Consider the following 12,351-nt stretch of genomic DNA (forward strand, 5'->3'; position numbering starts at 1 on the left):
GACTTTTTCTTACCTTGTCTCCAGGAGAGAGTGGGAAGGACATGGGGCAGGGGTGGGGGGGAGGGACATGACTATTAGTCTGCCATAACAAAGTGCCCCAGACTGGGTAACTTGGACCACAGAAATGTATTCTCTCCCAGTTCTGGGGGCTGGAAGTGCACCATCAAGGTGACAGCAGGGGTGGCTTCTCCTGAGGTGTCTCTCCTTGACTTGTAGACGGTTGCCTTCGCAGTGTGTCCTCACATGCCCTTCTCTCTGTGTGCACATCCCTGGTTTCCCTCCGTATGTTTATGTCCTGATCTCCACTTCTTATGAGGACACCGGGCAGGGTGGGTGAGGGCCGACACCAGCAGCCTTATTTTAACTTAATTACCTCTTTAACGGCCCTATCTCCAAATGTAGTCACTTTCTAAGGCGCTGGGGGTTACGGTTTCAGTGTATGAATTCGGAGGAGAACACAATTCAGTTCATAACCGTGACAATCCAGGAAACATTGCAGACCTCTCCTCCCTCCCCCCCTCAATCCTTAGGGTTCATAGGATCCATGGCCATCTGGCCCTCAGGAAATTCCACCAAGTCCTTCCTTCGCCCTCGCCCTCGGCATTGATCTCTCCTTCAGCCCTCACCGCAAGGTCAACTGGTGGGCAGGAGAGTTCTTTTGTCATTGATTCCCACTAGGATCCACTGTAGGGAGAAAAACAAAGGGCCAAAAAATGCTTCTTCTCTCTCTCTTTTTTTTTAATGTTTATCTTTCAGAGAGAGAGAGAGAGAGAGAGAGCAGCAGAGGGGCAGAGAAAGAGGGAGACAGAGAATCCAAAGTAGGCTCCAGGCTCTGAGCTGTCAGCACAGAGCCCGACGCAGGGCTCGAACCCACGAACCTGCGAGATCATGACCCGATCCGAAGTCAGACGCTTAACCGACGGAGCCACCCAGGCGCCCCGGCCAAAAAATAACTTCTTAAGACAAATGGCAAAAGAAGAGAGTTATTCAAAGGGTGTTACCTTCACTAGCTCAGATTAGATTGTGAGATGAACAGTTTCCTGTAAAGCTGCCTTCACACAACACAGCCTCTCTGGTTGGAGGAAATGTACCGAACCATTAATACTGAAACACAAAATAGTTTCATGTAGTAGTTGTCTCAGATGCACTCGTGCCTTAGAAGAGTAGCATGGTAAACAGAGGCCCAGCGAGGAAATCTCTGACGGTTAGATGCCCAACACTGCAGGCGCGGACAGCATTGGTATTTGGTGACAGGTGGGCCTTCGGAGAGCATCTTAATCCCCAGCACAGGACAACCACTTACCCTAGTTATGCTACTTCGAGAGGATCCACGGTGCTCCAGGTCCCGTCAACTTGAAATTACCTCTAGATAAGGTCCCAGAAATAAGGCCAAGGGTTGGTCACTCCCATTGCAGAAGGTATACAAATACAAGCATGGCCCCTGAGAAGTTGGTCTGCAAACATGACCGAGTTCCGTCATTCAAACCCTGATTTGAAGTGGACACTAGCCTGAAGTCAGGTCCGGGAGTTTTTGTCTCTTCCTTCCACTGTAATCTGGACAGGATCACAAACACCACTAGACTTGCAGCCAGGAGAAAGGTCCTGAATCAAACGAGAGACTATTTTTCCTGCAGATTGTCCTCACCCCTGCCTCCTATCATTTTACACATCTTGTTGTAAGTGCACAGATCTCTAGTGGGGAACAACGGCGATTTATCCTGTACAAAGACAGTGCCCAGGGCCTCTTTAGGTTACTGTTCTTAGGGGCGCCTGGGTGGCTCATTCGGTTAGGTGTCTGACTTTGGCTCGGGTCATGATCTCACGGTTTGTGAGTTCAAGCCCCATGTCAGGCTCTGTACTGACAACTCAGCCTGGAGCTTTCTTCAGATTCTCTGTCTCCCTCTCTCTCTGTTCCTCCCCCGCTCACTCTCTCTCTCTCTCTCTCTCAAAAATAAATAAAAATTAAAAAAAAAATAAAAATGAATATTAAAAAAAATAACAAAAAGGTTCTGTATAAATGTGAACTCATGAATGAATGGGAAAGATTTCACACATGGAGGCAGGGATTCAATGTAATGAGCCTTTAAAAATCACTTTCAGGAGATACACTTTAAAGATTAACTTTTTCAGGGCGCCTGGGTGGCTCAGTTGGTTAAGTGTCTGACTTCAGCTCAGGTCATAATCTCATAGTTCATGAGTTCCAGCCCCGAATCACATCATGTGCTGTCAGCTCAGAGCCTGGAGCTGCTTATGATTCTGTGTCTCCCTCTCTCTGCCCCTCCCCCACTCACCCTCTGTCTCTGTCTCTGTCTCTGTCTCTCTCTCAAAAATAAATAAATATTAAAAAAAATTTTAAGACTAACTTTTCCTACTTTGTGCTGTTTTTCAGTCCTTTTCTACTCTTTCTCTAACCCTTGATATCTTTCAAAACTTTAATTTTATCTATTTTCCAAAACAGCAGAAGAAACACCCTGCCCCAACTGTTTTTGTTCCTTATTCTTTCCTTATGCAAAGGTTTTAAAGGGATCGCCTTGCCTTGATGAAATTGTCTCCTTCCTTGGGCCAGGAAAATGCTTTGAACTTGTTCTGCGACTGACTGCTGGTTTCTGCTTTGATAGATCTATTCTTGGATTGAAGTTATAACTGAAAACTATCCTGATATGGTTGAAAAAATCCACATTGGATCCTCATACGAGAAGTACCCACTTTATGTTTTAAAGGTATGCTGTGGGGGCAGTCGCTGATCTATCCACTTTGGAGAATGTGTTACTTCTCCAATGGTGCTTGTTATAACTTGCATATTTTTCTTTGAGCTATGGAAATATTTGTATTATGGGTCTTTCTCGGTTTTAATATCCAGCTATTTGGGGATTAGTTATTACCCTTACATTTTTTCCTTTACTAATGCAGGATGGATGGGAGAGTGAAAAGCCTATTTTCAGAATCCACTCTCTCTGTTTATGTGACATAGATAAGCCATTTATTTTTTTCTCCTTTTTTTAAATATAATTTATTATCAAGTTAGCGAGCATGCAGTGTATACAGTGTGCTCTTGGCTTCGGGAGTAGATTCCTGTGATTCATCGCTTACATACAATACCCAGTGCTCATCCCAACAAGTGCCCTCCTCGGTGCCCATCACCCATCTTCCCTGCCCTTCTGGCCCCCACCCCTTCCTGAGCTTCAGTGGCTACCTTCATAAAATAAGGGAGTCGTCTGGATTATTTTTCTCAAGTCTGTTATTTACTTACCACCGCTACCACCAGCACCTCTGACTGCCTTACTTAGGAGGAAACAAATACAGAATAATCTGTTGTTAGACAAACATTGAATTGACCCGGATGTAGTTTTTGGAACCAAAGAAACAGCTTAACAACCACACCAAGGGAAGGATAGGAACCAGGGCTATGTCGGGGGCCTGGGCAGTAGGACTAATGTGATAACTTCTGCTCCAATCGCTGTCCATTTGGTTATTTATTTTTAGTTGAATAAATTGGTCTTAGTAAAGGTCAGCGACTATGGCCACAGAAAGAATTTTTGAGAGCCATGAAATCATACTAATTCCTGCCTGTTAATTTCTAATTCTGCATTTCTTTTTTGTTTGTTTGTTTTAGCTGTTCCCCCTAACCCTTCCTCAAAAAATAATTAAAAAGAAGGTCTAGACAAAAAAATTAAGCATTAGGAAATTACATTGGATTTAATAACATTTAATTTACATAGAGTTTCCCACCATTATCTATCTAAATTGTGATAGGTGAGCGTCTTTGCCATCTCAAGTTAAGATTTTGAGTTGGGGTTTCTGGGTTTTCATCTGTTTTGGCAAGTACCTACAGTAGAGACTCAAGGCAGACATATGAAATGTTGGGTCCTCCTGGCAGCTGAGTTGGTCGATCCGATTGGATCCATGTAATTGTGGTATACACACCCATGACATTTGCCTTCAGACATGTTGTGTGTACTCTTTAGGACTTGTGTTTCTGGGTCCTAGATTTATATGTTGGAAGACCATGCTTCCCGCATGCCTCAGTCCCAGTCTTACTTGACCAAGGGTGTGCACACGCTGGAAGTCTTTGGCGTTCCTTCATCTTTCCAGCATCGGGACTGGTACCAAGAGAGTTTGCTTGGCACAGGTAGAGAGTTGAGTCAGGCAACTAGTCCAGACAACCCAAGGTTTTCCTTTAAATTGAGTAGGTTAAATTTGCTAGAAAGTTCTCTTTGTACTATTTCTCTCTTTGCGGTCAATGCCGTTGGACTTTCTCCCTTGCTTTCTTACTGGATTATCACTAGCTCCAGGTTAGTTAAGAACAAAGCCTCTTTGAGGGCTATAGATGGCAATAAAAATTTTTTTTAAATTTTTTTAATGTTTATTTATTTTTGACAGAGAGACAGCAAGCCAGTGGGGAAGGGACAGAGAGATAGGGAGACACAGAATCCAAAGCAGGCTCCAGGCTCTGAGCTGTCAGCACAGAGCCCTATGCGGTGCTCGAACCCATGAACCATGAGATCACGACCTGAGCTGAAGTTCGATGCTTAACTCACTGAGCCACCCAGACCCCCCTGGCAATAAAAATGTAACTCTCTCCTTTTCTTGTTTTGAAATTTCAACTCCACATATTTGCTTAATCTTAATGACACTCTTCTCCCTTCCATACCCTAAAATTGCGTGGGGACTAAGTTTTAAAAGCAAATGAACCGTGATTCATTTTGTTTGGAGCTGTTTTTGGAATACTTCTGAAGACACCAAAGTCTATCACTGAGGGCAAATTGGGAGTTCTGATTCCAGAATTGGCAGCTTGTGCGAGCTCCCTATACCATGAATCAGAGCAAGGTCTCTGTCCCTCGACCTGGTGGTAATAATTTTGTGTGAACTTAGATGTATGCTTCTTTTTGTGTGAAATAGGGGAATAGTCTATATGTAAAAAGTATGCACCCTGGGGAAAGTGGTCAGGGAGTCCAAGTTTGTCTTTGGCATCACTGGCTTCCCTTTATCTTTAAAAAAGAATTTTTTTAACATGTATTTACTTTTGAGAGACAGGGAGAGACATAGCATGAGTGGGGGAGGGGCAGACAGAGGGGGAGACATAGAATCGGAATCCGAAGCAGGCTCCAGGCTCTGAGCTGTCTTCACAGAGACCGATGCAGGGCGCAAACTCATGAACCGTGAGATCATGACCTCGGCTGAAGTCAAAGTCAGAGGCTTAACTGACTGAGCCACCCAGGTACCCCATCACTGGCTTCCCTTTCCCCATCTTTCTTTGTACTAGTCTCCCACAGAAAGCTGCCCACCTTGTACACACCCCTTTACCCCACGGAAGTGTCAAGGTACAGCCTGAAATACTAGTGTTCTGGTCTTTATTTCTACCCTTCTGCCTTCCACCCTTTCTACCCTGTGGAATGACAAGTAATTGTGGAGGAACAAAGAGGACTTGAGATCAGAAGTCCCGACTGAAAACCTCAGTCCTGCCTCTCACCAGCTACGTGAACTTAACTAGTCTCTTTTAGTTACACCAGCTTTTAATGTCCCTTGAAAATCCTCAAAGGAATGCAGAGAACAATGCGTGTTTCATAGATTTGTTGAAAGAATTAAACGCGAGCACTACATAGATGGAAATTATTTTCCTGAAGTTTCTTGTTATTGTTGTTGGTTTTCCTTGTGCAGGTTTCTAGAAAAGAACAAACAGCCAAAAATGCCATATGGATTGACTGTGGAATCCATGCCAGAGAATGGATCTCTCCTGCTTTCTGCTTGTGGTTCATAGGCTATGTAAGTATTCACATTCTCTTACACTAGGGTTTCTCAATTCGTGGCCCAAGACGACCTGTGTCAGAATCCGCTGGGCTGTTTATGAAATGCATTTTCCCAGGTCACATCCTAGGATTCTTACCTTCAACTCTCTGGTGGTGAGGTTTGGTAATCTACAAATTCCACAAGCTACCCAGGTGACTTTTGTGCATATTTTTAAGTTTGGGAACTGTAACTTCAAGCATTTAAATCACCCTAAAGATTGTCTACCTTTTTCTTCCTGTATTTCTGGCTAGGGCTAAACACTGGAAAATAATTAAGAATTATTTTGCAATTGTAGTATGTTTACTAAGTAGAAGAAAGAACTAAAGCAATTACCTAAATTGAGTCCCAATTAATTTCTTACTCTTCTGATTTGAATAATCCAGACATCTTTGCTGTATTCTGCCCTTGGAAATTGAACATGAAGTACAACATTACAGAGCAGATCCTATTTTCTCATATGTTATAATGGGAGATTTTGTCCCTGAAGGAGGCCTTGGCAGCAAAAAAACCATATATAAGACAAAGAGTATGGCATAAAACCAAAAATTATAATGGCTATAAAGCTGTATAATAAATGAATACAGTAAAAATTATGCTTCAGCTCCCATAAAATGGGCATAAATATTCTCTATATTGATTTATACAAAGAGCCGTTACCACTGGAAAACTAACTTAAAATATGTGTCCTTCTGCTAATGGTGATTGTCTCTGTATTCACAGGGATACAGCCACACAAAATAGATTTGTTTAAAAAAAAAATCAAAAGATAGTCACTTCCATTGATCTGTCTTAACCCATGACGTACATCAAAAGTGAAAATATTTCTGCCTCCACTGGGTCTTGTCAGATACAACACCTCTACCTCTCTTCCTTTGCCTCACCATCTGCTCTTACCCTCTGATGGGAGCTGCAGCCTCCCTGAGCCTTCTGGAAAGTTCCCAGCCACCACTGGTACCGCCCTGACCAAATGAAGATAGTTCTCAATGGACTAGATCGTTAACACAGCTCAGCCATTTAGTGATCCTTCCTCAACTTGGGTGGTTTATTCCTTTTAGGTAATGAATGAAGCAGCAGTTAGTGGAGGAAGAAACGTGCAAAGCAAGCAGGAAAGCACGCTTCTTTTCCTTCCATCACTGAACCTGGAAAGGACCAGAAAGAAAGGCTAATTCATATTAGTGAAGCTGTCCCTACTTGTCATCCCTCCCCGATTGACATCTCTTGTCTCCTATTACACATGCTCTCCTCCACCCACCCCCAATTGCTGAATCTTTGTAAGATTAAAGTATTTATTCCACAAATATTTATAAACTGCCTATGAGGTTCCAGACTCTGGAGATACCAAGGAAATAAGATATGGCTCCAAAACCTTACAGTCAAGTATTTTGTCCCGACAAACATGAGGCTGATTTTTGTAGCCCAAGGCAACACAGTTCAATAAACTCTTGTTAATGGACATTTAAGAAGCTGCATCCTTGCCTGCCTAAAACTAATGTAGATCATCTGCCCTTCGTAATGATTCTAACAACCGTAGAAGGAAAAATGAAATCCTTAGCTTTCAGATTTTTGTGGTGGCAGATTTTTATACTTAAAAAGTAAAGAACTCAAAGACAAAGGGAAGTCTTAGCTTTTAAGTCTCTATAAAGAAAACCTACACCGTTCCTTTCTTCTCGTACGACTACCACATGCACAACACTTCTGACACCAGATGCATGGGGACTTTCTCCATCCCAAGCAATTCTGTGACACCAGCTGGGTGTCCGACAATGTAACTCACTTCTGACACTGTCTGCCTGGAGACTGAGTCAGATCCCACAGGGTGAGGGCTCAGCCGCCACCCACCCCCCTTCACCCTTCAGATGCCAGTTGAAAGTCCAGGCTGTTATCCGTGCTTCTGACTGATCAGCTCTAAGTCAAAGGTTCCCACCACCTCCTCCCTAGGTTTGCTTCATTTGGCTAGAGTAGCTGAGGGAACTCAGAGGAACAGGTTACTTCTTGTTTGCCAGTTTATTATAGAAGGATGTCATAAAAGATACAGATGAACACCTAGGTAGAAGAGATGCATAAGATAAGGTCTGTGGGAAGGGGCATGGAGCTTCCCGGCCCTCTCCAGATGAACCCCTCTCCTAGCACTTTCCACGTGTTCACCAGCCCCGAAGCTCCCTGAACCCCTTATCTTTGGGGTTTTTATAGAGGCTTCACCTTGTAGGCATGAGAGATCATTAACTCAATTTCTAATCCCACTCCCCTTCCTGGAGGATATGGTTGGGGCTGGAACCTCCAAGTTCCTAATCATGGCTTGGTCTTTCTGTTGATGAGGCTCCTGCCGGGAGCCCTCCAAGAATCACCTCGTGAGAACAAAAGACGCTGCTATCACCCAGGAAATTTCAAGGGATTTCAAAGCTCTGTGTCAGGAACTGAGGTCAAGGACCAAATACTAGAACAAAAGATGCCTTCATTGCTCTTATCATTCAGGGCATTACAAGGTCTGTGCCAGGAGCCAGAGTGGGTGTGGGGCAGAGACCAACACACAAACACACACACACACACACACACACGTGTATATATATATATCGTACTCTCTTACTCTTTTCTCTAACTCAGTGTGGTGCAGTCTCAGCTTAGGAGAAACCCATTACTCTACACTTTGGGGAGCCTGAGGCCAGTCATTTCTTTCTATGCCTCTCATTCATCCTCTAGAGACCAATTTTAGATCCCTTCCACTTCTGCAAAGGCAGGGCCAAGGCTAGCTCGGGCATGACAAGCACCCGCCTGGCCCGTCATAGGAGCCCAAGGAACACGTATGGGGCATCGCACCTTGCTTAGCATTTTGTCTGCCAGCTGGCTTTTCTCAGTGCTAGCCTCCCTGTGAACCTCTGCCCAGGAGAATGCTCACGTAGCTGCACACAAAGTAGGCACCCTGCAACCTTATGGCCTCCGCAGATTTCCTTCTGCTTCCCCTTACCTTAGCTGACACGTGACTTGTGAAGGGCACTGCTTCATAGAAGCTCCATCAAGGAGACAGCCTGCTCTTTCTTTCATATCTCCATGTGCCAAGGGACCAGAGGAGTGGATCGACATTCTCCTGTCCTGCTACAGGTGTCCCCTGCTTTCCTAAAGTTCGCATTATGCCATGCACTTTTATGAAAGACCTGCATTAGGATGGTGATGGCTTTTTTCATAAAAGCAAAAACTCTCCTTCTTGCAGTAAGCAAAAACAGGTGCTGATGTAAAAGTGCTGGGAAAGTAGGGGATACTCTTCACTTTATCCCATTTTGGCTTATGGAAAGATTTCAGAGTCACCCTCTGCTTTCAGACAGCGGGGAAATCATCTGCAGTCACTGCCTTTTCCCCTGAATTCGCGATCTGATCTGATGGAACCACTCTTGAGTTTTCTTTTTACTGTCATCTAATGGCCTCCAGATAACTCCCTGGAACCTGGCTCACAATTCTTTATTCCTCTCCGATTCTTACTGTCCTTCTGAGTGAATTTAAAGTCCATGTGCGAGATCTAGCTAGTGAATAATCTCAGAAACTTGAACTCGACATCACTAAACCTAATCTCAACTCTGTGTCAGTAAACTTCTCCCATGGCTTTCCTCGGATCTCAAAACTAATTCTCTCCCTGACCTTTAGATCCAAAATATGGCTGAGGACAGTGGCCAGGAAGGATAGGAGGAGCCACTTAACAATCTGACTTCTTAATTTCCAATCCTTCTGTTTCTGTCATTCCTCACACCTGCCCACCACCCATTCACCCGTATCCTGAATGTCTTGTCCCCTCAATCTGCTCTTCAGGAATTCTAACACCAAACACCTGAAAAATTAACTCTCCTTCTTCTGAGCCACCTTGTACCTCCTGAAATTATTATCGTACTTATAGCATTGAATTCTTGCTGTTTCCTTTCCAACCTAACAGTTTTATCAGCTTGTTAAGGACAAAGATAATCTCTAAAGTCAGTGTTTGTTGTTGTTACAGTAAAACTCAGTATATTGTTTGGTCCACAGAATCAGCACTCAACATCTCTTGTACCATTTAAAATTTAAATTAATGCTTCAGCTTTAGGCTGAAATACAGCTCTCGGGTTCAGAGAGTACCTACCATTGTGCTAAATACTTGGTTGCCATTGCAGAAAAACTGGGACTTAAGCTCTTTGCTGTATTTCTACTGGTAGCAGGAGTAACAGTTTATTTTTAAATCTTCCATTCATAGGGGCTCCCGGGTGGCTCAGTCGGTTAAGTGTCCAACTCTTGATTTCCACTTGGGTTGTGATCCCAGGGTCATGGGAATGAGACCCACATCAGGCTCCAGGCTGAGCGTGCAGCCTGCTTGGGATTCTCTCTCTCTCCCTCTGCCCCTCTCCCCCTGCTCTTGCTCTCTCTCTCTAAAATAAAAAAAAAATTAAGAAAATCTTCCATTCATAGCATCTTATATGCCTTTTTGGACTAATTTATTCTGTCAAGTGGCTATTGGTGAATTTTTTGGCAGGTGTTGTTGTTGTTGGGGACCATAATAAGGACAAAACTTTGGTGTACCTCAGGAAAAAAGAAGTGAGTAATTATCTGCCAGAGGTCAAGCCAATAGGCATCAGTCAAGCCTTTATTTCCCACCCCTAATCTCTCATTCTTGTGCTGTCCTCTGGTACCCTCTTTCTTCTTGTCTTGTTTTTATACCAGGACAGTGAGTTCAACTTTGCTACTTATCTTGTTGGTAAACCATCCCTTTGACAAATATTTATTTGTTGTCTTTTGTGTGTGTTTTGTCTTCAGCCACCTACCTCATTAAGAGTGATTCATTCGCTAAATATAAAACCATGACTGTATATATCTTTATAAAATACCATGAAAACTCACTGGAGAGCCCCAGGATACGCAAATCACAAATTGATAATAAATTATTAGATGAATAAATACGTTACACTCGGTTGAAGTGTTATTTTAAAACATCATGTCTTTAAACACAGTTGATCTATGAAGTCATGTTACAAGGCTTATAGAAATCTAGAGGTTAAATTACTTCAGTGATATGATTATATGCCTAGATTGTATGCTTTTGACATATAAATAACTGGGTAGATGTCAAATCTGAAAATATCTTAATGAGTATAACATCATTTACAAGGTTAAGTGAGAATATTTCTTAGATTTCTCTGTATCTATGGAACTCTGCCCTTAATTCACACAATGCCTAGAAAAGAACACAGGTTTGCCCAATACCAGGTACAACCCAGCCTCACCCTTTAGCCAATCAGGAAAATATCCAAAGTCCTGAGGGTGCTCTAACCTTACCTAGCCGATCCATTCAGCTCACCCTCCCGTTAGGGTTCACTTCTCCTTTTATGGGTAGGCATTGAGAAGTCCCCTTAATGCCCAGTTTCCCTCTGTCTTTCCTTTTTCTACACCTCTCCCCCGAGGTCCTGGTTTCGTCCTGCTGCTACTCTTCAGATCACCAATTCCCATTTATTCTGCACCCTCATCTTCTTTAAATGCACCCAAGCAAGCCTACCACTAGTCCAGATGGCACCTTTGTGAAAGGTCAAAAAAGGCATCCTTTGCTGGAACGAGTAGCTATCCACATGCAAAAGAATGAACTTGGACCCCTACCTCATACCAAGTGCAAATATTAACTCAAAATGGGTCAGAGACCTAAATTTAAAAGGCAAAATTACAAAATTCTTAGAAGAAAACATAGAAGTAGTCAATCTTTGTGCCTTTTGGCGATTATTCATTAGATATGACACCAAAAGCATAAACAACAAAGGACAAAAGAGATAAAAAGGGCTGTACCAAAATCAAAAACCTTTGTGCTTTTCAAAGAATGTCATCAAGAAAGTGCAAAGACAACCCATATAACCGAGGGAAATTTTTGCAAATCACATATATGATAAGGGACTTGTATCCAAAATATATAAAGAATGTTTACAAATAAACAATAAAATGACATATAGTCCAATTTAAAATTGGGCAAAATATCTGAAAAGATAACTCGCCATATACAAATGGCCAGTAAGCATATGAGAAGGTATTCAACATCATCAGTCACTAGAGAAATGCAAATTACAACCACAAGGACATATCACTTCCGACCCACCAGGATGGCTAAAGTTCAAAAAGGATAATCACAAGTGTTGGTAAGGCTGTGGAAAAATTAGAACCCTCATTCATTGCTGTTGGGATCGTAAAACAGTGCAGCCACTATTTTACAGTTGGGCAGTTCCTTGAAAGGTTAGGCATTGAATTAGCATGTGACCTAGCAATTCTACTAGTACGTACACACCCAAGAGAAGCTGACACATTTGTTTACAGATGTTCATGCATCATTATTCATAATAGTCAAAAAGTGTGCCCATCGACCTCTGAGTAGATAAAATAATGTGGAATATCCTTATAATGGGACATCATTCAGCAGTGAAGAGGAATGGAATACTGACTCATGCTACAAAATGGACAAATCTTGCAAGCATTATGCCAAGTGACAGAAGCCAGACACAAAGGCCATGCATTTGATGATTCCATTTATATGAAATACCTAGAATGGGTAAATCCACAGAGATAGGAAGTTGATTA

At 42.8% G+C, this 12,351-nt stretch overlaps 1 protein-coding gene across 1 annotated transcript in view; it reads left to right on the forward strand.

The window, feature by feature from the left end:
* CPB2 (carboxypeptidase B2) overlaps window positions 1–12,351 on the forward strand; it is a 49,818-nt gene that overhangs the window by 19,081 nt on the left and 18,386 nt on the right. Inside the window, exons 5-6 of the mRNA XM_042903809.1 lie at window positions 2,619–2,720; window positions 5,659–5,763. Of these exons, the coding sequence (XP_042759743.1) occupies window positions 2,619–2,720; window positions 5,659–5,763 (207 nt within the window). The remainder of the gene's footprint in view (window positions 1–2,618; window positions 2,721–5,658; window positions 5,764–12,351) is intronic.

The sequence above is a fragment of the Panthera leo genome, chromosome A1 (genome assembly GCF_018350215.1).
Source record: "Panthera leo isolate Ple1 chromosome A1, P.leo_Ple1_pat1.1, whole genome shotgun sequence".
Taxonomy (NCBI): Eukaryota; Metazoa; Chordata; class Mammalia; order Carnivora; family Felidae; genus Panthera; species Panthera leo.